General features: G+C 41.2%; 2 protein-coding genes and 1 long non-coding RNA gene across 4 annotated transcripts in view; 2 read left to right on the forward strand and 1 right to left on the reverse strand.

The window, feature by feature from the left end:
• RHOA (ras homolog family member A) overlaps positions 1 to 7,901 on the forward strand; it is a 74,540-nt gene extending 66,639 nt beyond the window's left edge. For both annotated transcript variants that reach the window (XM_020998957.2, XM_078152380.1), the window contains exons 3-5: positions 2,141 to 2,261; positions 4,755 to 4,885; positions 6,585 to 7,901. In XM_020998957.2, coding sequence (XP_020854616.1) covers positions 2,141 to 2,261; positions 4,755 to 4,885; positions 6,585 to 6,758 — 426 coding nt within the window. In that variant the 3' untranslated portion in view covers positions 6,759 to 7,901. The remainder of the gene's footprint in view (positions 1 to 2,140; positions 2,262 to 4,754; positions 4,886 to 6,584) is intronic.
• An 8,969-nt stretch (positions 7,902 to 16,870) lies between these two features.
• LOC144456773 (uncharacterized) lies at positions 16,871 to 20,355 on the reverse strand. The gene is made up of 2 exons (XR_013485870.1): positions 20,170 to 20,355; positions 16,871 to 18,096 (listed from the first exon to the last, which is right to left on the reverse strand). It is a non-coding gene; the product is annotated as an uncharacterized LOC144456773 (long non-coding RNA).
• On the forward strand, positions 18,240 to 20,912 carry GPX1 (glutathione peroxidase 1). Its single transcript, XM_020998955.2, is given in 3 exon segments — positions 18,240 to 18,574; positions 20,454 to 20,742; positions 20,745 to 20,912. Coding segments are annotated over 3 exon segments (582 nt in total). The 5' UTR covers positions 18,240 to 18,349; the 3' UTR covers positions 20,813 to 20,912.
• Positions 20,913 to 26,713: the final 5,801 nt, after the last annotated feature.

The raw sequence follows: 26,713 nt of genomic DNA on the forward strand, positions 1-26,713 counted from the left end.
TGATATGTCCTCTATAGCTGCCAGACTAGAAAGGACTTTAGAGTCTAAAGCTCTTGGTTTATAGGAAAAATAAAATGAGGCCCAGGATTATTGTAATCTGTAGCCTTCCCTGATGCTCCTTATCACTGATCAATTTGCATAGTGCTCCTCACCATTGTGAGAAAGGATGTGAAGTAGAAAGTCTGACCTTCCCAACTTCCAAAGCTACACTGCTATGGGGTTGCCTGAGAAGCTGTGCCCTGGTCTTTACCTTCCTCCTAACCACTAATAAATGTCCACACTCCTGAATTCCTTTTGGGAGGGGAGGGGGGGATTCAAGTTGTCCAGCTTGACTCCAGAGGGGAGGACAAGAGAATGATGGACGGATTGGATTCTACCTTAGAGTAGACAGAAAAACCTTTCTGTCCTTTGAAACTGTCCGAAGGTGGACAGTCCCTTGTCACTTGAGGTCTTCAAAAGAAGGCTGGTCAGCTGCTCCTCAAGCAGTGCTGTCCTGGGAGAGGAAGAGAGAAGAGTTTCTGTTCAAGAATGGGCTGAAGGGTGTATTTTTTTTCTTTAAATTTTTTTTGGTAGGGGGAGCAACTGGGGTTAAGTGACTTGCCCAGGATCACACAGCTGTGAAGGGTATACTTCCTGAGATGTCTTGGCAGGGGGGTACAGAGGGCGGTAAGAGAAAGAGCGCTGGTTTTAAAGGTAGAGTAGACCAGAGCCTAATTCTGTGTTCATAGGTAAATCATTTAAATTCTCAGAGCTCAGATTTCATATATACAAAATAGGAATAATATCTATGTTATTTGTCTCTCGGCATTGTTAATGAAGATCAGATAAAAAATGTGTAAAACGCTTTACAAACCTTAGAGTACTTAGTAAAGCAACTCTTTGTCACTATTGCCTGTGTGAGAAGGAAAATGTTAATACGGATACTTCTCAAACATCAGCCAGGTATACAGAGGCCGTGGGTCTTGGGCAAGATGACCTCTTAAATTCTTAAGGATTAATTCTCACATTCAAGCTGGACAGAGGGTAGAGTATTAGGCCTGGAGTCAGGAAGCCATGAGTTTAAATCAAGCCTCAAACACTTAATAGCTCTGTGACTGTGGATTAGTCTTTCTCTACCTTTATTTCCTCATGTGTAAAATGGGGATAATAATAGTCCCTGCGTTAGAGTCATGATGATCAAATGAGGTAGTATTTGTAAAAGTGCTTAGCATGGTGCCCAGCACATATTGGACACTAAATAAATGCTTATTCCCTCCCACCTTTAAAGCTTGGCCTTTGGTGTAGCTCTGGTCTCGTACATCAGTTTTACCCTGTATTGTAGATGATAAACTTTTTAAAATTGGGAATAGCAAGGTGATAGGGACCATCATATTGTATGCCTTGTAGATAAGGTCTATGAAAAATTCCCTGACAGAAGAGGCACAAAATAATCTGTGCTTCCTTCATCTGATGAATTCCACAGATTCACAAGTATGGCTCACCTTTATCCTTAGGGGGAAAAAATGGGTCTTACCCCATTTTTTTTCTCTTTCTGCCAGCTTCCATCGGATATCTTTTTTTTTTCTTTCCAATTACTGAAGTGAGTGAGAGTTCAGAAGTGTTTAAGAATGTGTCAGAGAAGGTTAGGTTGGAGTTTCTGTGCACATGTAAAGTCTCCCGGACAGGCTCATACTCTTTCAGCCAGTAGGTTGCTATTTATAGTTCATTCAGTTTCCTTGGCAGCTCATATTTATACTTTCTGACTCTGCCTACTTCCCCTTCTACATAAGAGTTTAGTGACTAAGGTCATAGATAAACTCCAGTTAATGATATGAAATTTAGTTTAGTTTAGTCCCAGTTCCACCCCTGGCTTGAGAAATTGCACAATATAGTATAAAAAAGTACTGATTTTAGATCCAGAGGGCCTGAATTCATTTACTATTGTACCCCATTCATTTTTTCTACATAAAAGCTTTCGTCTGTGTAAAATGTAGATGCACTTTGTAAACCTTCTACACCCAGGGAAGCAGTGATTCTTGGAAACATAAAGTTTCATCTTTTGAAAGAATCTCTTCTGTCCAAATGTAGGTACGTTCATCCTGCTTTCTTATGTTTGTGGTTGTGATCTTCTCCGAATAATCTACCTGTTTTCTCCATAAAGGTGGAGTTGGCTTTGTGGGACACAGCTGGTCAAGAAGATTATGATCGCCTTAGACCTCTTTCCTACCCAGATACTGATGTTATACTTATGTGTTTTTCCATCGATAGTCCTGATAGTTTAGGTAAGTAACAGTGGCTTGTGTATTGGTAAATGTGTGGAGGAAGGAGTAATAATCAAACCCTGTGCGTGTACATCTAGTGATAAAACTTCATTTGTTTGACAGTAACTTCCTGTTGAGTAAGTTGCAGTGCTAGACTTGGATCCCACCCTCACCCACACCCCGCACCCCTTTCCTATCACTAAGTAACAAGATGCATGCACTAAGCAGTTAAAATGTCATGTGGTGAGATCTGAGCCAGATTGCACAACAGTTTGAAGGGAGGGGGGAGGGTTCATGGAAGTTACAGGAACTCGGCTGAGAAATAGGAGGTACTTCCAAAAAGAGAGACAGCAGTGAACAGAATAGAGGTCCTGCCATCTAATATGTCTGAATCTTCAGAAACACTCGTTTTTGCAGCTACTGTTTTGTCCCAGAGAGAAATTCCTCTGTTCCAGGAATTGGCTCTTCTGATCTTTCTTTTTCTCTGATATATAATTTATGGCTGTGACATAGAGAGATTCTTTCCAGCCAGCAAGCTCAGGATGACAGTGTAGGAAACTTCACAAGTTCCAAGTAGCTATAGAGCACCCTGTTTCGGAACTTGGAAATTGGTAGCTCTGGGAAAAGGAATATATTCCAAATACAAATTTAGTTCTTTGTTGCAACAACACCGCCACTTTTTTTGTTCAGTGCACAAACCTTAATACTGATTTTGTTTAATGCAATTATAATAGCTCATATTTATATAATTATACAGTAGTTTTTAAGTGCTGTATGTCTATTATCCTGCTTGATTCTCATTAACAGTACAATTTATATCTCCATCTATATAAATCAAGAAACTAGAACCCAGAGGGCAAGTGATTTTGCCCAAGGTTACATAGTAAATAGCCGGATTTGGTACTTGAGCCAAGGTCTTCCAGGTTTTAATTCTGCCTTGGTGTCAGAGGCCATTTTATTAATGTAACTCTTTGTCTTCCCTCTAAAGAGGTTGTAGGAGTGACAAGATTTGAACAAAGTATAAATACCAGAGAGGCATCAATGTATTAATAAAGAAAGCTATAGTTGGTGAAGTGGCATGATGTTTTTCTATGCTGAAGTAATGTCATTGGGAACTGTGAGCGAGCTGTCGATTATTTGGTGATAGGAGAAATAAAGCTTACTTTCTACAAGGCAGTATTTTGGACCAGTGGCATAACATGCCTTTCATGATTCTGCTGTTGGCAATTAAGTAAATATCTCAAATTTAGAGAGTAAGAATAATTTGTGTTTAAAGTAACTTCTTTAACCCTTAAGGGTTGCCATAATGTTACCAAAAGGTAGAAGCTTGTTCTCACCCTTCAGATGTATCTGAATGTATCAAGTTGGCAAAAAGCCCAGCTTTCCCTGATAAACTCAAAGTCTAGGGACTACAGTTAAGGAGAGATAATCAAGGCCCTAGGATCAAGTGTGTTAGGGCAAGCAGGGTTTGTTTTAATTGTCACCATGGCAGTCAGACTGATCCATATGAAAGCATGTAGTAGTTAGAAAACTAGACTTAAAGTGGAGTGTGGTTATTAGTCATTTCAGTTGTGTCTGACTTTGTGACCCCATTTGAGGTTCTCTTGACAGATACTGGAGTGGTTTGCCATTTCCTTCTTCAGTGCATTTTACAGATGAGGAAAGTGAAGCAAACAGGGTTGAGTGACTTGGCCAGGGTCACACAACTAGTAAGTGTCTGAGGCTAGATTTGAACTCAGGAAGAGGAGTCTGCTTGACTCCAGGCCAGGCACTCTATCTACTGCACCACCTTACTGTGAAGATATGTGTGTTCAAATCCTAACTCTGAACACTAGCTCTGATTCAGCCTCCATTTTCCCTTTTGTAAAATAGCGATAATAATATCCACGCTGCCTTACCTATCTTTTTGAGTGGTGGTGAGGAAAGCACTTGGTAAACTTTTTTTTAGTGGTATTTAATTTTTTCCAATTACAAGTAAAGACAATTTTTAACATTCATTTTTTGAAAATTTTTAGTTCCAAAATTTTTCCCTCTCTCAGAAGGTAAGAATTTTAAATAAATTGTATATGTACAGTCATGTGAAACATATTTCCATATTAGTCACGTTGTTAAAAAAAGAAACTGAACAAAAGGGAAAAAAAACACACAAAAAAAGATTAAAGTAAAAATAGTATGCTTCAGTCTGCATTTAGATTCCATCAGTTCTTTCTCTGGATGTGGATAACATTTTCCATCATGATTCCTTGTCTTGGAATTGTCTTGGATCCCATCATATAGGCACTTGGTAAAATTGAAAGCTTTGTTGTGGCTACTTGGAAAAGCCAAGAAATTACTGATGTGTTTGTGAAGCTCAGGGATTCAATTTTTGCCTTTTCTCCAAAATATGAAACAAAGGATTTTACAGAGTATCTAGCCTCACCTTAGCAAAAAGATGTTTTTTATCATTTAATCAAAGTTCTTTATGTAGTTTTTATGTACATCCAACCCCTCATGACTTGTTTTTGGTTGTTCCAGAAAACATCCCAGAGAAGTGGACCCCAGAGGTGAAGCATTTCTGTCCCAACGTGCCCATTATCCTGGTTGGGAACAAGAAGGATCTTCGAAATGATGAGCACACGAGACGGGAGCTGGCCAAGATGAAGCAGGCATGTCATGGGTAGAGGGGGTGGGGGGGGAGGGACTAGAACATTCCTAAGAGGAAAGGTGCCTGAGTATGTAGAAGCTCAGCACTCTTTCTTTGGCCCTAGCCTCTTCTTAGCATCCTCACAACTAACAAGGTTGGGGTGGGGGTCACTGCTCCTGGCCTTTGTCCTTTTGGGCAAGAATGTTTTGAAGGTCTTCTCTGTTAGCCTGAGACTGAAAGTAGTGGGCGCTTAACTACCAATTCCATCCCTGCCATTTCACTCTCTATCTTGGGCAGAAATAATTATCTCTATGTTAGAGAAGAACACTGGGGCTTGCAAGACTAACATACTGTCACAGAATCATTAGGTAGCTAGTGAGGGGCCAGAGTGATGGATCCACAAACCACTCTTGTCTTCCAAGATCAAACTAGTCATTTCTGGCTCTGCCACCCACTTACTCTGTTCTCTTTCTGGCCTCAGTTTGTCCCTCTGTAAAATGTGAGAGGACTGCATCAAATCTCTTCAAAGCCCATTCTACCATAGACTCTGCTGCTTTCAAACAAAGAGGTTCTCAGAAATCTCTACTCTCGTGATTGTTCAAAACAGGGATGAGTGGGAGTGCTTTTTTTTCTTTTGCTTTTAAAATCAGGATCCCATCACTTTTATAATAACTATACTCACCAAAAATGAATTTAGTAGCAGTTTAGGAGAAGAACACAGGAGATGATTGTTTTCAGCTCCAGGAATCAAATATCAAGCATGTCTGAAGGAGATAGTATGCTGTAAGTAGGAGGAGTTACTAGAGACCCACTTTGACATCTCGCTCTGCTTCTCCAACCTTGAGCAAATTACTTCACTTCCTTAGGCCTCTGTCTCCTTAGCTATAAAATTAGGATGTTGTACTGGATGGATTCAGTATTATCCAAGGTCCCTTCCAGCTCTCCTATTTTGTGACTGTAAGGATAGTGAGCTCATGAGGCATTTTTCCTCTGCAGAATTGAAGCAACCCTTGGGGTCAATAGCCCAGGAGACATTAGGGTCCTGGGCGTATTTAAGGAACATATGGTTGTTGGAGTGTGAACTCTGGGATGTACATCCCATTATCAGTATTTGCCTTTTTCCCACTTGTCTCAACAGCCCTTTGAATTGCTTTCAGGAAAGCAAATGTGTCCTTTTTCAAGGGAGAACTTGTATTTCAGACCAGTATTTGCCAGCCAAGTGTTCAGTCTCTGGATATCTTGAGGTCAGGATCCATCTCTTTAATAGACATTTTTTCATCCTAGAGCTTCATTGCCCTCTTGAGACTTGGCACTAGGAAATTTTCTCCGGCCTTTCCATCTTAAATCATTGTCTTTATTCCCCTCAATTCCTGATGCTGATTTTAGTCATAACTGGTCTCTGATGAAAGTATCTTTGAGCCTGAGACTTTATAGTGTAGAGAGTAGTAGTAGATTTAGATCATGTCCCAGCTCAGTTACTACAGCTCTGTATTTGTTTCCTCTTCTGTCAAATGAAGGGGTTGGAATACATATCTCTTCCAGCTCTATGACATCCTTTGATCCTATGAATAATTCAATCAAACTGAATTTTAATTAGACCTAATGTTTTTGTAGTTGGTTTGTGACTGTTTCTTCTTGTGGTTGGCTCCTAGGATATGTTTATGAACCTATAATTCACTCCTACTTTCCTGAAAGGGTGCTCTCCCTCTCTCTCCCCACAGGAGCCAGTGAAACCTGAAGAAGGCAGAGATATGGCAAATCGGATTGGTGCATTTGGTTATATGGAGTGTTCAGCAAAGACCAAAGACGGTGTGAGGGAGGTTTTTGAAATGGCCACAAGAGCGGCTTTGCAAGCCAGACGTGGAAAGAAAAAATCTGGGTGCCTTGTCTTGTAAACACAGTGGAAAGCCCAAGCCCTCACTCGGTTAATTTTTGAAGTGCTGTTTATTAATCTTAGTGTATGATTACTGGCCTTTTTCATTTATCTATAATTTACTTTAAGAGATTTACAAATCAGAAATCATCTTGCTACCAGTATTTAGAAGCCAACCATGATTGTTTAATGACAGTCTGTGTCCAACACATCTGTGCACACCAGGGTCCCTCTGACATTACTCTTAATAACCTTCTTCATTCTCCCAACCAGCACATCTGGCACTAATTCAAGGGAATTCTTAACTTCTTGCTTCTTTATAGAAAGAGAAAAGGTGGTAACTTTTGTGAATTGGGCTTTAACTACTTTTATACCTAACATGTCCTGTTGCTGTCAGCTGCAGGGCCCTCTGGGGAATAAATACAAAGTCACTTCAGAGCAGGACCTCTTATAAGGCTTTTATTGGTATAGCTCTGGGGTATTATTCAATTGTTTGAAAATGGGACCCAGCCAGAGATGGCAAGTCCCCGTACAGCTGTGGCAAAGCTACAGTTCTGTGGTTTCATGTTAGTTACCTTAGAGTTACTGTGTAATTAGTGCCACTTAATGTATGTTACCAAAAAATAAATATATCTACCCCAGCTTAGATGTAGTATTTTTTGTATAATTGGATTTCCTAATACTGATATTTGTTATCTTTACAGAAGGTCTCTTTGGGTTTTGTTTTGTTTTTTAAAGAAAGTACATTTGAACATAAAGTCAGATGGAAGAACATTTGAAATCCCTTTTTGTCGGTTTCTCCAGTGAATAACAGCCATTAGCAGTTCCTTTTCTGCACAGCATACCCCAGTGTCCACCCCTGTCTCCTGGAATTGGGGTCAGTGAATGGGGAATTGGTTCCATCCCAAGGCAATTCGATGGTTCAGAAATTGGAGTGATTTGTCTGAACTCAAGTTGCAGCATCTTGGTATATACAATGTTCCTTTATTTCTTACTCTTACAGTGGTGACTCCCCTTAATCTCCTGGGGGAGCTTGCTACCCATTCTCTTTGTTGGTGGCCAAAGTCCCACTTGGAACTTCTCGTTCCTCTCCAGCTGACTAAACTTTTTTCTGTATCAGTTAATTTTTTTCCAACTACTAATAGAATAAAGGCAGTTTTCTAAACTTCCTGTATCTTGGTGTTTGTCTCGCTCACTCTCCAGGCCAGCAGTGGCAGGTGAGGGGGATGTCCCAGGACAAACTTGGAGGTAGACTAACTTCAGTGGCTTAGCGATGCCTTCAAAAAGCATTGAATCTCTACCATGTCTAGAATGCTGTACTAATGAGAGTTTGAGTAAGACATGAGCCTTCTTGTCATGGAGCTGAGAAGGGAGAGACTCAGACACCAGTAGGAAAATAACTATTCTATGCCTCGATTAGTGTAGAGTTGCTAATGAAATACTACAGAAGGAAGAAAGTCCTTGCTTACTTGGGAAACAATTGGGAATTACTGAAGTGGAGCAATGGGACCCAGGTGTATGCCTTAAGAAAGATTACCTAGCATTTAGAATGAAGGATCAGTAGAGGTAGTGGGAAGATTGTTAAAGAGGTTATTACAGATCTGAGTGGCAGTTTATTGGAACTCGTGTAACACATAAGAGGGGAACAGGTATCCTCCAAAGGGCCTAAATTGTTTATTATGTTGAAAAGTGTGGTACAGGGAAGAATCAAACGTCACCCCAAGGTTATGAGTATAAGACTTGAGTGTGTATGTGTTGGAGCATACCCCAGCTAGAGACCTGCTGACCAGAGTCTACCTTCTATGAAGTGAGGATGGTATTTGTGACCAACATTTACACTGAAGGCTGACTAGAGGAGAGGATTAAACAGAAATGATCATTTTTCTTTATCCCACTAATACCATTGCTTCCATTAAGAAGAAACAATTTGGACTCTGCACTACTCTTGTCAGCTTTTTTTGGCTTATGATTTATCCCTTAATCATGTTTCTGATGATTAATAGTTGATAAAATAGCAGAACTAGGCTGTGATGTCAAAGTCTTTGAGACATCTTCCCACACACATTTCCAGGTAACATCACTTTTACTTCTCTGTCTGGCCCTTCAGTGGATATCAGGCTGGCAATCATGGCTCTGCTGTGAGGGTTATGGAAAAATAATTTTGAAGTTGACTGACGGCTGGCCTGTCAGAGTTCTTGTTCTTGGTTCTGAGCATGGGTGTGGGGACAGTATTACCCTTCCTAAGACATGAGAAAGGAAAGAAATAGAAATTACCAGAAGTGGGGCTTTATACTCTTTTGAGTCATGCATAGCTAACCCAACTTGACCCTAAGTTAGAGCTAGAACTCTTGTGACTATACTGTCCCTGTGAGGGAAGGGGGTTTAGAGTAGCATGCCTTTAGCCAACAATTGGTTGTTGGGTACTGGAGATGGAGACAAAAGATGATGTATTCTGAATAGCCCAACTCCCTTCAGGTTAGGGAATAATTTTATTTAAATTTAACAAATATGTACATATATATTGCTTACTGTGTGCAGAAACACTATTGGTCACAAGTAGAGTTAGATTAAGGAAGACCATTCCTTTCCTTATACATAGTTAAAGTAATCAAGTAGGACGTCTGAGTGTACTAAGGGAGTGAGTTGAGGGTTTTCCTAAAAAACTTCCTGTCCCATAAGCATATCAAACTCATGTCCAAAATTGACCCCATCTTTACCCCGCCCCCAATCAGTTGCCAAATTTTGCCATTTCTACCTTTGTAACATCTCACATCTGTCCCCTTACTGTCTTTATACAGCCACCACCTTAATTCAACACTACAACAGCCTCCTCATTGGTCTTTCTCCTACTTCCAATCTATTTTCCCACACTGCTGCCAAAATGAATTTTTTTTTTAATGTAACTGTGTCAGTCCCCCTATTCAAATTCCAGTGGCTTTCTATTCTAGGATCAAAAATCTCTATAACTTTTCTTCCCAACGTTAGTGTGGACTTCTCCCTGCACTCTACACTCCAAATAAACTGGCCTTTCCTAAACTGGCAAACTGCTTTTCCGTCTCCAGTCTCCACACCTTTGAATTGATTGTCCTCCATGTATGAAACCGAAGCCACCTCCCCTCCACCTCTTTGAATCCCTTTATCTTAAGTTCTGCTCAGGTTCCTAAAAGAAGCCTTTTCTCCTTTCCTGATCCACCAGTTGCTGCTACCTTCCCCACAAATACTTTATCCTGTGTTTATTTAATATATGCCTACATATATGTACATATACCCATACATATTATCTCCTAATAGAATACAAAGATTTTAGTTTTGTCTTAGTAGTCCTGGCACTTAGCACACTGCTGGAACATAGACATCTAATAAATGCTTGTTAAGTAAATGGTTGAAAATGGAAGTTCCTCTTTCCAGATACTGAAATTGAGGCTCAGAGTGTGATTTTCCCAAACTTGTATATAAAATGGCAAAGCCAGACTTTGAGCTGAATTCTCTTGACCATTCTCTTACCCATTCTTTCTGCTATATCAGAGGATCTGAGTTGGAAGGGATGGTAGATGCCCTTTAGTCCAACTTGTAACTGAACAATAATTCCTTCTTCATCAAGTAAAAAGTAGTCATCAAGATTTGTTTAAAGACTTCCATGAGAGAGAACCAATTACTCAAATCGTCCTTGGACTCTTCCTTCTTGGGATCACCCTGGGCTCTGATAAGGAAGTTCTTACCACATCCTCCCCTAAGCCTGGCCTCCAGAGCACTTCCTGGACGCTTCCAAACCCTGTCGCTATGGGTGCATTCCCTTTTTTGCTCCCCTTTGTGTGTTGTCTTCCCATGTTAGAATGTAAGCTCCTTGAGAGCAGGGAATATCTTGCTTGCATTCATATCTCCAGTACTTAGTGCAGTGCCTGGCAAATAGTAAACATATAAATACATATTGTATCATTCATTTGTTCATTCTGTTACACTTTTGGATTACTCTAATGGTCAGGAATTTTTTTCCTTATCTCAAGACTAAATTTGCCTCTTGGCAACTTCCCCTCACCCTAGCTTTTCTGTCTGGAGCCATCAAGAAGCCTAATCCTTCTCCATATGATAGCCTTTCAAATATTGAGAAGGTTGTCATGTCTTTCATGTCTTCTCAGGCTAACCATCTCCATGGACTAATTTCAACCAATACTTACATAGCATGAACTTGAGATCCTTTGGTATCTTGCCCTGCTCTGGCCACTCAAGTTTATTCCCTCCCAGGATATAGCACCTTGTACTCTAAATGTGGTCTGACCATCATAGACCGCAGTAATCAAAAGTGCTTTTGGGTTCAGAGCCCAGCTTTGACCTTGAGCAAGTCACTTATGGGTTTTGGTTTCCTCTTCTGTAAAATGAAGGAGTCAGCCTAGATGAACTATATATGCTAGGTTCCTTCCAGCTCTAAATCTTTGATCCTAATATCCTAGTCTTAAAAGCACCAGAATGTTTTTGATATGGTCTAAAATTATACTAGCTTTTTTGGCCACTGTATTGCAACTCATTAAACTCAGCATTCCGCTGAAATTTTCAGAAAACTTTGTGCAGCTGCAATTCCCATCTTGTACTTCAGAAGCTGATTTTTGAACTAAGAAGTATTAAAGATGATAACTTTATCTTACTCAATTTAGCCTAATGATCTAACTTGTCCAGGATCTTTTTGAATCCTGTCATTCATCCCAGCTTTGTTATCTACAGATTTGATAAGTATGTCATCTCTACCTTCCAGGCACTGATAAAAATGTTAAATAACACAGGGCAAAATAGCTTCCTGATGTTCTCCATGTCCTCTCACACCTACTCCAGCAAAAACCTTCACACCAGACTGCGTAATGATCAAGACATCTAGTGAAGCTATAGAGACTCCTTCCACCCTAAAATTGTACCAGAAAGTCCATGGACAGTAAGAAAGGGGACCATCAGCCCAGATAAGCCCAAAGTGATCAAAAATGAGTGAGAGACAGGCATAACCAGCAGAACTCTATTAGGCAGCAAGAGTAGAGGATTCCCCTGAGAAAGCACTGGGGCGAGGGATAGGAAAGGAGAGAAGCTTGAAATCCCTGTAGCAGTAGCACTGTGATTTTGGCAGGAACCAGCAGTAAAGTTAGGTAGGACGAGAACACACCAGGGCTTCAAAGTCTCTAGCTCCTTGTCCTGAAATGCCATAAAAGGCTCTGAGGATCCATCACTGAATCTCAAAGATCCAGAGGGACCCAGCCCTAGGAGGTGAAGGTCAGTGCAGGAACCCAGGGGATCTAGGGCAAGACCAAGTAGGGCTAACCACTCTATTCAAAAGTGCACCAGATTGGAGCCTGGCTAATTCAGGAACTAATATTGGAGAAATGGATAAACAAAGAAGAAAACAATCACAAATTATTGCAAATATAGAGATCCCCCCAAAAAAAGGATAACAGCAAGCAGAGATTAAAAGAAGAAATGAAGCGAGATTTAAAAAAAAAAAGATGAAATACAAGAAATCATTTTAAAATTAAATACAAGCTCTGGAGGAAAGAATTGGAAAGAAAATAGCTTGGAAGAAAAGTGGTGAACCTTATCCAATCAATAGACTTCCTGAAAACTAGAATGGACCAGACAAAAGTCAATGACTCCATTAAATGTCACAAAGTAGAACAGTATAAAAAAAAAAGAGAAATTATATCAAACAACTGGAAAATAGGTCAAAGATAATTTAAGAATCATTGCACAAATTGTGGAAATTTGTTTTGCTTGAAATATCTGTTAAAAGAGTTGGTTTTTTATCAGTGGAGAAAATTGGAAAGGAAAGAAGGTAGATTTTCATTAATTGAAAATAATAAATTTTTAAAACTGGAAAATTAATCATTGGACACCATGATAAAATAATAAGCTGGAACACTATTTCAAGAAATCATAAATGAGAACTACTCATCAGAATCAGAGGGTAAAATGAAGATAGAATCCATGAATCACCTGAAAGGAGACTCAAAATTAAAATTCCTATGAATGTCATTACCAAAATCCAGAGCTCTCACATGAAAAAATATTTCAGATATCCAAGAATAAGCAGTTCAAGCAACAAGGAAACATAGGATCATAAGACCTGGCAGCTTCTATTAAAAATGAGTGCACATCTTGGAATAAGATATTTTGAAAAGATAGTGGCTTACAACCAACACTAGCTTGCCTTACAAATCTGAGTAATGGAGGAGAAGGGGGAAGGATCTTTAATAGAATAGAAGACTTTCAAGCAATTCTAATGAAAAGATGAGGGCTGAGTAAGAACTTTGAAATACAAACACAAAAGTCCAGAGAAACTTCAGGAAAGTAAACTTGCGCGAACAATTGAAAGGGGATGTATGAGGATGTAGGACTGACATTCTAACTAGGGAGAAAAGATAAATGTCCCTTCAAAATTTAATGTCGGGGTATTTGTGTGTGTTAAATAAAAAAAAAACAAACCTAGAAAGAAATTGATTCTTTTCTGGAGGTTTCAAGAGGGGAAAGAGAAGTGATGGTAAAAGAAAAATACACTACTATAGAGAAGAGAAGAAATGATACAAACATGGAGGAAAGCATGAAGGGAGTGAAGTTAAAACATACACAATTTTAAAAAATATTTCCCCTAATTACATATAAAAACATTTATTTTATAAAATTTTGAGTCCCAAATTCCCTCTACCTCCCCCTAAATGGTAAGCAATTTGATATAGGTGATATGTGCAGTCATGCAAAGTATATTTCCATATTAGTCATGTTGTGAAGGAAGACAGATTAAAGAACTGAAAAATAGTGTGTTTTAATATGCATTCAGACTCCATCAGTTCTTCCTCTGGGTCCAGATAGCATTTTTCATCAAAAAATTAGTACTTTGGAATTGTCTTGGATCATTGTATTGCTGAGAATGGCCAAGTCATTCATAGTTGATCATCATAGAATATTGATGTTACTCTGTAAAATGCACTTTGCATCAGTTCATATGTCTCCCCAATTTTTCTGAGAGCATCCTGCTCATCATTTCTTTTAGTACAATAGTATTCCATCACAATCATATACTACAACTTGTTTAGCCAGTCCCCAGTTGATGGGCATTCCCTCAATTTCCAATTCTTTGCCACCACAAAAAGTTGCTATAAATTATTTTTGTACAAATAGGTCCTTACCTCTTTTTTAAAAATTTCTTTGGAATACAGACCTAGTAGTGGTATTGCAGTATCAAAAGTTACGTAGTTATATAGCACCATTATATAGCCCTTTGGTCATAGTTCCAAACTGCTCTCTGTAATAGTTGGATTAGTTCACAACTATGCCAACTGGAAAATTAGTGACCCAATTCTCCCACATCCTCTCCAATATTTATCATGTTCCTTTTTTGTCATATTAGCCAATCTTATAGGACAGTCACACAGTTTAGTGTAGGAAATACATCAAGAGGGAAACAGTTGGTGATGAGGGGATAGGATAAGAGGAAAAATATCCTTGGGCAAGGAATAGTTGTAAGCAAAACAAGCTTCCTGATCCTAAAGAGGTGGGAGGTGGGGGGGAGGGGTGGGGAAGAAAAAGAAAGAAAGCAAAGAACTTGAATCTAAATGTGTGCCCATCAACTTGGCAATGTCTGAGCCAGATTTGGTATATGAATGTAATGGATTATTTTTTAAAAGTTTAATGTATTTTGTTTTTTATGTTACAAGCATTTACAGATTATTCCCGCTTCAGGAAAGGCCTCTTATAATAAAACAGTAACCTCATCTGAAAGTGCATGCAACACTTCTCAACTATAGTTAACCCACACACACATAACCTCTCTATTTAAAAAAAAAAAAAACACCCTCCTATTCCTCATCCCATTGGAAAAAAAGAAAAATTGTTTTTGCTTGTAACAAATATGCATAGTCAAGCAAAACAAAAAGCCATTCTGCATTCTAAATCTTGTAGTTTTTACAACTTTCGAAGTTGTTTGTTGTTATTGTATAAATTGTTCTGGTTCTAGTTCTGCTTATATCATTCTTCAGTTTATAAAGTTCACGTGCCCATTTGGAACTTATCTTTGTGTAAGGTGTGAGGTGTTCTAAATCTAATCTTTTCTATACTGCTTTCCAGTTTTCCCAGAAGTTTTTGTCAGATATCAAGTCCTTATCCCAGTAGCTGGAGGTCTTTGTGTTTATAAAATACTAGGTTACTATATACATTTGTTCTATGTGTTGTGAACTGAATCTGTTAAACTGATCAATCTCTATTCTTTACAGTACCAAATTGTTTTGATAACTAACCAGTACCTAATAATTTTCATAATTGTGTGGTTTGAGATGTGGAACTTCTAGGCCCCCTTCATTCCCATTTCTTTTTATTATTTTTCTTGAAACTTTAGTTAATTGTTGAACAATCTATGAACGTCTCATTTTATTCAGACACCAAACCTAAACTAACTGTAATGGCCTGAGTCAGGTTCTCCCCTAAGAGCATAAATGGTTCCCTCAAGTGAGGATCAAAGCCAATGATATAGCTACTTAGGCACTGGATCCTCCGAAGGTCTCAGGGCCCACCCCTTCAAAGGAGTGAGGATTAAACTCTGGGGAATGGACTGCTCCCAGCACAAATGCACCTCTCTGCATTCAGACTTTTCTCTCTGCCACTACTATGACCAACCACCAACCTTTGTTGAAAATTGAAGTCCTAGTTACAGCTCTGATCACCATGACTCAGTTCTTTTTCCTCTGATCCTTATAGATGATTTTTCACATGACAGCACCTATCATGACCTCATCACCATTCCTTGGCAATCACTGCTTCCTCTTCTGAATGTCTACCTTCTTCCTCTTTGGAAGAGAGTTTCATATTTGTTTCTTACCTCCAAGCATTCAATATTCCGTAACAATACTTCTCCTGGCACCAAAGAGAGAATGAGACAAAGCATGGAACAGACAAACATTCCATCAGGGCTCTGAATATCACGAGGCCCAATACTCAGGGCCAGTGCATTTTCCATGCAGATGTTAAAATGTTTCTGCTCTGTTATTTTTACAATCCTAAACCTATCAGAAGTTAGTAACTAAATCATCCTTCCTGCAAGTTCCTTCCGGGCAACCAGGGTTTCACAAATGTGCCAGCCATTCTCTGGGGGCTTTTTTGTTTGTTTGTTTTTAGTGAGGCAATTGGGGTTAAGTGACTTGCCCAGAGCTAGTGAGTGTTACATGTCTGAGGCCGCATTTGAACTCAGGTACTCCTGACTTCAGGGCTGGTGCTCTATCCACTGTGCCGCCTAGCTGCCCCTGTGCCAGCCATTCTCACAAGTTTTCCCCCACCCCAGTCTATCCTCCACATAGCTGCCAAAGTGATTTTCCTTAAGTGTACATCTGACTTGCATGACTTGCAACTCCAGTGTGTCTCCCTATTACCTCCTTCCTAAACTAGCCTCTTCCTACCTTCCCAGTCTTCTTACACCTGACTCACCTCCATATGATCCAGCTACGCTGACATACTGTCCCTTAAATACAACAGTCCATCACTCATCTCTTTGCCTTTGCATTGGCTGTTAAGCATGGCTAGAATATACTCCTTCCTCACCTCTGCCTCTTAGTTTCCCCTGGTTTTCTTTCAAGACATCCGACCTTCTACAGCTGGCTTTCTCCAGCACTGCTATCTACCCCCAGAGTTTCAGAGAGTACTTTTGAAGGTCAGGGACTGTTTTGATTTGGGTTGGTTTTTACATCTCCAGCTCAGTGCCAGAAGTATAGTAAGTGCTTAATAAATGTCAACCAATGACTGATTGACAAAAGCCAGCTTCAGCTCCTTTAGTTGCTGCATCTGCCCAACACAATTGAGCATCTGAGCTTTGTGAGGCATTGACCTGTTAGAACATCAGCCTTTTTTGCAATGGTACTGTTGTCTGTGTCAGCCTGCCTGCTGAAGATCTGTGGTTAGGTTAATCTGGAGTGGCCCTGTTTAGGAGAATTAATGACAAGTGAGTTCCCTGCACACACCTGACTCTACTTAAAGCTGACACGAATGAATACTTGGTCCCATGACCTTCACACTGCCTTAAACTCTATTTCTCACTCTGTCTCTAACACACACACACACACACACACACACACACACACCACGTGCACGGCTCCCCAGGTAAAACAAACTGCTTAAGAGTAGGGATTGCTTTAGTCTTTATTTGTATACCTGGTGCTTGGCACATACTAGGCATTTAATAAATGCTTGTTGATTGAGAGAAATTATTATAATGGAAAATTAGAGAGGCTTCAAAACAAAGGATATGGAACAAACTAAAAAGTCATCATTATTACCATTCAGAAACTAAAACAGAAGGGCAATGTCATTCAAGACTGCACAACCAGTAAACACTAGAAACTTCCTTCTGGTCTCACAGATGGATCCAGCACTTAGTCTTCTGTTCCAGGATCCTGGTATAGAGGTAGCATGGGGTCAAATAGACAAGAACGCTGGGAACCAGAAGACTGTCTCTGCTTTTGTAGGAAGGTAGAGCTAGAAGGGACCTGGGGGGGTCATCTAGTCCGACTCCTTTATTTTACAATGAGCAAACCAAGGACCAGAGAGATTAAGTGTTCAAGGGTACCCAGGTTAAGAAAATGGAAGAGCTAGGATTGGAAGTGAAGTCTTGGGACTCCAAGGTAATGGCATTTTCCACTATGCCAAACTGCTTCATGCATGGCCTTTTAGTGGTAGTAATAAGACTTGTTCTTTTTAGCAAGTGAGTCAGAGAGGTTTTACAGTGGATAGAACCCTGGATCTGGAGTCAGAAAAGCCTGAATTCAAATCTGGTCTCAGACACTAGCTGTGTGACTCTGGGGAAGTCGCTTGACCTCTATTTACCTCAGTTTCCTCATCTGTAAAATGGAGATAATAGTAGTCCCTACCTCTCCGAGTTGTTGTGAGGATTAAATGAAAAAATATTTAAGCACCTGGCACACAGTGTTACATAAATGTTAGCTATTATTATTAGCCCTACAGAGCAGACCTAGGAGCAATGGATGGGAGTGGGAGTTGCAGCCAGACAGATTTAGGCATATTATAAAAGTTCCTAACAGGTCTATCCAGGTTTGTAATGGGCTGTCGATGTCTAGTGGGCTTGATGGCCTCTGAGGACTCTTCCCATTAACATTCTGTGTGACCTTAGTTAAGTCTCTTCCTCTCCCTGGGCCTCAGTTTACCCCCTCCATAAAATGGAACGAAGTGGTGGTGGTGGTGGAGGAGGAGGAGTTGGCCCAGATGATTGCTGCTGTTCCTTCCAGCTCTAATAGTTTAACGGGTGAGCCTAGGATGAAGTCCCTCTTTTTCGTCTTCCCTGCTTCTGGGAGGCTGGAGCTGGAGTTCCAAGGAGAGCCACAAAGGTCAACCTAGTAGCTGGGATAGAAAAGGCAAATCCGGGGGCCCTTCCCCCACCTGGTGACTGGATATTTGATGGACTACCCCTCCCCCCTGAGGCTGGGGCTGGGGCGGGGGCCCAGGCTTCCGCCCTACGTCATAGCTTTCCTGCGGACTCTTTAAAAGGCGCGGCAGCGGAGGCTCCAGCAGACCGCTGTTTCCAGAGGTTCGGCCTTCCCATCTCTCCTGCTCTGTACTAGTAGCTGCCTCCCGACCGGTCCCAGCATGTCCCTCCCGCGCTCCGTGCACGAGTTCTCAGCTCGCCTGCTGGGCAGCGGGGAGCTAGTGAGCCTGGCCTCTCTGCGGGACAAGGTTCTGCTCATCGAGAATGTGGCGTCTCTTTGAGGCACTACAGTCCGCGACTACACGCAGATGAACGAGCTGCAGCAGCGCCACAGGGCTCGCGGACTCGTGGTGCTCGGCTTTCCTTGCAATCAGTTTGGCCACCAGGTGAGCAGGGCACCCTAGCAGGGGGCGCAGGATGGCCCCTCGAGTCAGTTCGCCCTTAGCCCTTTCTTGGCCAGAGAGGCCCAGGGAGGGAAAGGAAGTTGCTAGGAGCATGGGCTTACACTATTAAGTGGCCAGCCAGCCACCTGGGACCCGATGCTTCCTCTTCCCCCCCCCCCAACAAGTCCCAGCCTCCGGGAGCCTTTAGTTAACTCGCCTGTAAAATGGAGATGGAGATACCTGTTGTAATGTGTACTTTACACCTTGCAAAGATCAAATGAGGTAACAAATCTGTGTAAATTCTCTATAAACCTGAAAGGCGATATAAACATCGTCTGTAGTTCTTGTGCCCCAGCGAACTCCTCTATCCTGGGAAAAGGGAATTTGAGACGGATGCAAATTTTACCAAAAACAAAACAGAAAGAAACGAAAAAAAACCCCTTCGAACAGCCTTCCTGTGCCCCGTCTTTCTCGATAGCTTCCGTGCCATAGCTCAGGCTTTTCTAACAACTTGAAGGCTGACAAAGTATTTTCCTCAACTCCCGTGAGATGGGTAGTGAAAATATCATCCCCATTTTACAGATGGGAAAACTGAAGCCCCCAAAGATTAAGTGATTTGCCTAAGGTCACCCGCCAGCCTTCTTAGACTGAGCTCCACATACGAATCTAATTTGTTTCTCTCTCCGCTGCTCCCCATCCCCATCGTCGATGGCAGAACCAGAACACAGCAGGCTTAACAGTATTAATGCATATTGCTTGATTTCGTCATCCTCTAAATTTCACTAAAGCAGGCAGGAAATGCTGGCAGCTGGAGGGAGGGCCAAAAGCTTTCTACCCCAACCCCCACTCCCATGGTAGGGTAAAGGGAGGTGCCTTCCACAGAGGTATTTGGGTGTATTCACCTCAACCAGTATCCCACTGTATAGAGTGAAGTGCTTGGGGAAATGCAAGGTTAGATAAGAGTTAGCCCCTCCCTCATAGGGGAGTCTGGCACCAACTTAAAATGTAGATAACTACGACACAGTAACACTGGAGTCTGTTAAAAAGTCACAAAACAAAGTGTTGCCTAAGGTCTGAGGGAGAAGGTACTCATTGGAAGGGATCTGGAAGTCTAGGTAGTGATGCTAAAGGATGAGTGGGATGAGGCCAATCCTTTGAAGGTGGGAGGGACCCTGGCAGGCCTAGGCCTGGGCCTTCTATTCTAAAGCTAGTTCAGCAAATAGTTATTTAGCATTTCCAATATGCAAAGCCTTGTACTCTTTTGGGTGAATATGCAAAAAATATTTATAACCCAGACCCTATGCTCAAGAAATTTACAATGTAGGGGAAAAGAGTTGGGAAAGATGATGAACAAATACATTTTTAACTAGGAGAATACAGGACCAATGATTCCAATTGGAAGAGAGACTGGGGTGGGGGAGCGGTTATGGAAAAGTTCTTACCCCTATTGAGGCCTTGAATGAACATCAACAGATGGAAATTTGGGGGTGGGGTAGGGAGTGGCCTGAGTCAAAGCTCAGAATGGGGAGAATGAAGATGCCAGGCTTGTTTGTCTGGAATAGAGTATATAAAGGGAAATTAACAGGCAAACAACTTACCTTCCTGAGTCACTCTTTTCTGAAAATGGCCTCTGGGGACTTTCTTGAAGCTGTGAGCTAAGAATAAGGATGTCTTAGATTTTTTTCTTAGGGGGGGCAGGCGTTCTAACTTGGATTTTGCAATATCAGGCTTCTGCCAGGAAAGGACCATTATGACTCATCAGGGAAAAAAAATCCTTCATTGTTCTGCCTTATAAAGGCTTCCCCCAAATGGAGGCCCAGAGTACCCTGGGCTGAGTTTTTAGCCTCTCTGCATAATATAATTTTGATGTCTGATTTACCAGGAGAATGGCAAGAATGAGGAGATCCTGAATTCCTTGAAATTCGTCCGACCGGGCAATGGGTTTGAACCTAACTTCATGCTGTTTGAGAAGTGTGAGGTGAATGGGGAGAAAGCTCACCCTCTCTTTGCCTTCCTGCGGGAGGCACTGCCAGTCCCGAGTGATGATGCCATCTCTCTAATGGCCGACCCAAAGTCCATCATCTGGTCTCCAGTGTGCAGGAATGACATCTCCTGGAACTTTGAGAAGTTCTTGGTGGGTCCAGATGGCGTGCCTGTGAAGAGATACAGCAAGGATTTGAAACTATCAAGATTGAAAAAGATATCGAGGAGCTCCTGGCTAAGGTGCCCAAAAAGGCATAATAAGGCCCTGTGTCTAAGAAGATGCAGCTGTTGCTCAGAGGATTCCCAACTTTCTCCTCTGAAGTGGGCTATCTGGAGTTTGGCAGAAGGGTGCTAATGGTCCATGTGAGTTTTATCTATGATAGTGTTCTTTTTAAACCTTTTTGGAGAAAGAACGCTTGATGTTGCTTGTAAAATTTCCATGAGACTCTAGTGGCCCGCCTCGCTATTTCTCTGGATAGCTCAAGTGCCTGTCCATTCTAATAAAGTTCTAGAAAGAAAACTGAGTATGTCTTTCATTTATCAGATTTGGCCTTTGACTTCCCTTCCTTTCCTGAGCCCTTTTCATGTCGTCTCTTTGCTGAGATGAGAGACTGAGGCCTTAAAAGATCCTCTAGACCATCCCCTCCATCTTATAGGTGGAAGAGAATTTATTTGCCCAAGGCCATTTGGCTAGTAAGTGGCCAGGCCATGTTCCAACTCACATCTGTTGATGCCACTATATCATCATCACTGCCACACTGGCCTCTCTTCTGCCTCCTTCCATTCAGATCACAGACTCTGTTTTGTTCAGCCAGTCATGGCCTTTCTTAATAAGAACCAAGAATTCTTGTCCTGGCACATCATGTATAATTAAATACCATACTTCTCTGCCACTTCCATTCTGAGTCTGACAGGCTCTCTATAGAGCACATGATCAAACAGTCCATCAGTCTGGGATATTCTGTTCCCCCTCTATAGACCAAGGCAACGGCCTTGGGGAGCCCTGGTTGGAGGTGGTGGTAGATGAAATAAGTGTAATTAGCCCTTTTTCTTTTCGTGATATTCCCCCAAACAGCTCTGACCCCTGCCACCTATTTTTACATTCAGAAAAGGTCAACTCCCTGGCAGAGGGTGTAGGCTTGTGATAAAAGTGATAATACAATCTTTCTAACTGGCTGCTGCTAAGTATAGCAGTAAACTCCTGTTAGCCTTAGATAGCCTTTTTAGAGAGCCAAAAGATTACTTTTCTACGTGCAGAATAGATTTTTAGTGCTGCCCTTTTCTTTCTTAACCACTGGGCCAGAGACAACTTGCTTTGGAAGAGTTCAACCAGCAAGCCCATTTATCACCTGCCATATATAGTGAGGCACAGACAATAAATTTCTGTTCCGGCTCTCTAGTCAGGGAGATATAACAAGTATGTAAGCATAATGATTCACAATTTAAGGTTTACTGAGTGCTTTCCTTGTAACACCCCCCACTCCACTTTGGAGGCTGGAGTCCTAAAGCAAAACTACCAGTTAAGTTCTTACGTGTCAGGAAATGTGCCTGGCCTTACAGGTGTTCACACAGGAGGATGTTTGTCCTCTGTGGACCTAGAAGCTTCCAAGCAAATCTGCAAAGAAACTTAGGAGTTCTAAGATACAGCATTTTTCTTCCCCCATCCTTTAAAATTGATGCTGTGTCTTTTGTGTGGTAAACTTGTATCTATAAAAACCTCTCCTGCTTCAACTGAGCTCAGTCCAGTTGTTCTTTGCTTTCCACCTTGGAGCTGGCAAGCTTGAGGAATTTGTTTAGGATTTTATCTTGGAATATGTACCCCTCCAATGCAGAAACAAAGAAGGCAGCTCAAAGGCCTCTCTGGCCACACGGTCATTTAGTTGATTTTCTTAGACCAGAGGTGTCAGATTCAAATAGAAAAGAGGCTACAGCCCTGGAGTTAGGAGAACCTGAGTTCAAATTTGGCCTCAGACACATAACACTAGCTGTGTGCCTCTGGGCAAGTCACTTAACCCCAACTGCCTCACAAAAAAAAGAAAAGAGGCTACTAAACAGTATCTGCAGCCATACTTTATGACACCTCTGTCCTAGACCTTAACCCACCCTATACTTTTCCCCAGGACTCCTGAAGTGAGTATTCTGGCCAACAAGCATTTGTTGAAATGCCTACTGTGTGCCAAGCATTGAGTTAGGAGCTGGGCTGATAGAGAAAAAATATGACAAGAGTCTTTGCCCACAAGGAGCTTCTCTTCAGTAGCAGATACACAGGTGAGTAAATACAAACTAAACACTGAATAATATATTCTGGTGTAGGAAGAAGCAACAATACATACCTCTCCATTGAATCATAGAATATCACAGTTGGGAGAGATCTTAGGCTTTAGAACTAATCTAGTTCAACTTTATCATTTTATAGAGCAAGATAATAAAACCCCCAGAGGGGAGGTAAACTGACCAAGGGGCCCAGTGAATTAATGGAACTAGAATGGAGATGAGCACCTGGATCCCTGAAGTCTCTTTCCACTACACCGAGCCTTCCTGCTCTCTCTTTTTGTTCTCATTTCCTCTTTATTCCTCACACATGACACTCCATCTCCTGACCCAGGCACCAGAAGTCCCTATGCCTGGAATGGTCTTCCTCTTCGCCACTGCCTCATAGACCCTGGGCTGCCTTTGAAACCTAGGGCAAACTGGTGCCATACATACAGTTACTTTCTATCTACGAAGTATGTGTCATGTATACACCAATGTATGTACATCTAGTCTTCCCCATTAAAATATGGGCAGGCTACAGGAAAATAGAAGGGGAAGGAGATAAGAGAAGGGGGGAAGAGATAGAAGAGAGGACAGACTAGGGGAAGGGATCTTCAGAATGCATGCCATCTTGGGGTGGGGGGAGGGGTGAGATGGGGTGAAAATTTGGAACTCAAAATCTTGTGGAAGTAAATATTACTGAAAATAAATAAATTTATATATTAAAAAAATATGGGCAGGGATTGTTTTTGCTTTTTCTTTGTATCCTCAGGCTTAGCACAATGCCTGGCATAAAGTGAACACTTAATAAGTGATTGATTAATTGACCCCAAGCAAGTCAGGAGATCTGCACAGTATTTCAGGTCTTCGGTCTCAGTTCTGACATCCAATGAATCTATTAAAAAAGTTGGCTCTTCTCCTAGAATAACCTTCATCCTCATATTTCTTCCCCTTTAAAACTCTTCTCTATTCCCACCTCCTGGGAGCCTCAGAACAATATTTGCTTGGTTACCCTTTCTCTCTAAGAATCTCATAACCATCCCCCTCCCCATAAGATTCTTTGCCCTATGTCTGCTCTCCCATCCCCCCTCATTAATTTGAGTCATCTCAAATTAACAATTAAAAGGAAAAGGTACCTACTGGAGCTGGCCTGAGCTTTCCTGAGTCTGGATTCCTAAGCTTTCTCCCTCTTCCTCCAGCATTTATTCCCTCTGGCCCCAGGGCTTTCAATTGAATAATAAATAATTGACATCTGATGGTTAATCCTCAAGTATATTTTAAAAGAAGCCTCCTCCCCTTTTACAAGGGTCATTTCTCTGACCTTCTAAATGTCTAACCACAACCCTTAGGCATTTAAGGATGGGCAAGGTGGGGGAGGGGGAAACTGAGGATTTGGCATCTGGAGACTTAAGTTGAAATTCCAGCTGTGCCACTTACATGCTTTGTGATCTCTGGGAAGTCACAGAACTTCTCTGTTTCGTCCTTTCCTCACTTTCAGCCTTTCTAAAATGAAGGAGTTGAACCAGATCCCTTCCAGTTCTGAATCTATAATTTCTGAAATGTCCTCCCTTGATTTATCCTGCCCTACCTTCCAGAATTGTAAGGGGAAGTCAAAAAGGCTCAATCCAATTCAATTAAATGAGCATTTATTAAATCATCCATATATGCTAAATACTTATAGGTCCAAAGACAAAAATGACAGTCACTAATTTCAAGGACTTTACATCCTTCTTTTGGAGTGAGTGTGGGTGGGAGGGGGATGTATATAGATCATAGGATCATATATTTACAGCTTGAAGGGACATTGGAGGTCATCTGTCTAGTCCACTAACCTTATTTTATAGATGAGAAACCTATGAATCCTCAGGTTAAGTGACATGTCCGTGGTCATACATGTAGTAAATGGAACAAGTAGGATTTGAAACAAGGCTCTCCAATGTCAACTCCAGCACTCCTTCCCCAATTGTACCATGCAGCTGAGGAGGTATGGGCCCTGGAAATTCTTTCCCCTCTGAACTTCCCCTGGACTTTCTCAGTGGCCCAGGTCCCTGGCATTTGCCTGGGGCACCTGGCCCTTCCCAGTTAATCCTTTTAACTGCCCTTTCATTGTGGTTCTCATTACACCTGGCCCCACCCTAGACCACCACTCCTTAATTACCTCCCAGTCACCCCACTTCTTTAACCACTTTATATAAGTGTCCATCTTGCCCCTATCAAATGCTCAGACTTCTTAAGAGTCTAGCCTGGTTATTTTGGCTTCACAAATGCTCAGATTCTTAAAATCTGGCCTACCTCAACCATATTTTAATAAAACCTTGTCTGACTGAAAGAAGGCTTGAGTTGAATTCTTTCAAGGCAGGACCCATGTTTTTTGCCCTTGAATTTTGGAGTTCCCAGAGCCCCTAAACCGCAACACTCACACACACACACACACACACACACACACACACACACACACACACACACACACACACACACACAACATAAACAAAGTCATTTCTGGGGATGAGATGTGCTAACAACTAAGAAAGTTTGTTTTAGGAAAGGCATCAGAGCAGTCTTACAGACACAATATTGCAATTTTGGGGCCTAAGAGAAGTAGCCAAGACAGAACTGCTACTCAGCTGCTAAGTGACCTTAACAGCTAGGGTCCTCTGTACTGTTTTGCCATTTACCAGCCCCGATGGTGTCAGTAACTCCATCTTTGGATATTCAGCCTGTCTTTGTGGGGACCCAATAGTATCTTCAGACAGGATTTGAAAGCTATCATTTTAGAAATTCTTTCAGCTGGGATAAAATTTGGAATTCAAAACTTTTTTTAAAATGTTAAAAATTGTTTTTACATGTAATAGGTGGAAATAAAATATTACTTTAAAAAAAAACAAATAACAAGCTTGGCCCAAGAAAGAGATATAGGAGGACATGTCCCACAATTCCTTTGGAGAGATGGAGGGTGTGGTCCATGGGTATGGAATATGGTATATATTGACAGATTTTTTTTTCAACTTATTGATTGATTTTGCTTTCTCCCCGCCTCCCCTTTATCTTTTCTAAAAAATTCTTTGTTGTGTGGAATGGCTGTCTGGGGGAATAAAGGAGCAGTATATAAGGAGAAATTTAGGCTATGTAAAAACAAAAGATAGCAACAAGATTTATTTCAAAAGAAAAGAAAAGAAATTCTTTCAGCCAGGTTGCTTTTTTTTGAGAAGTTAAAGCTGCCTGCCTCTTTCACAACTTCTCCTCCAACAGATGACTTCCTTTTTTCAACCTCCTCAATTATCACAAAGTGAAATACCAAGTCATCTCCATATTTTAGATACAGGGGGCCTGTTTTTTAGGTAACTTTCCTAAGCAGATTGTATCTAGAAACATATATCAAGGATATGTTATATTTCTTAGATAATGAGATTTTAGATTTGAAGGATCTCTTTTGGTCATCTAGTCTGACCTATCTAATGCTTTAAATGTTTTATTGAGGCCTTTCGTTTTTCATACCCAAGACATCTCTTACTATGTCTCCTCTCCCTTCATACCTCCCACCCCTTCCGTTATTACAAAATGGACCAGTGACATCATCTGCAGCATTTGTCATCCATATCTATCAAGAAGAAGGAAGCCATTTTCATCATAGGTCCCCTGGAACCAACATTGGTCTTTGCCTTTAATCTGAGTTCAGCTGCCTTTTAATGTTGTTTTTCATTTACATTTTTGATCATTCTCTTGTTCTATTTCTGCTTCCTTTGCATCAGTTCATATACATATCTTCCCATGTTTCTCTGAATTCTTCATGTTTATTGAGATGGTCATAAAGTTACTTAGATTTAGAGCAGGAACTTTAGAGATCTAACCCTCTCATTTTATAAAGGAGGTGACTGAGGTGCCCAGAAATTCAATGACTTGCCTAAG

Source organism: Phascolarctos cinereus, unplaced genomic scaffold (genome assembly GCF_003287225.1).
Source record: "Phascolarctos cinereus isolate Bilbo 61053 unplaced genomic scaffold, phaCin_HiC Scaffold_4;HRSCAF=312, whole genome shotgun sequence".
Lineage (NCBI taxonomy): Eukaryota > Metazoa > Chordata > Mammalia > Diprotodontia > Phascolarctidae > Phascolarctos > Phascolarctos cinereus.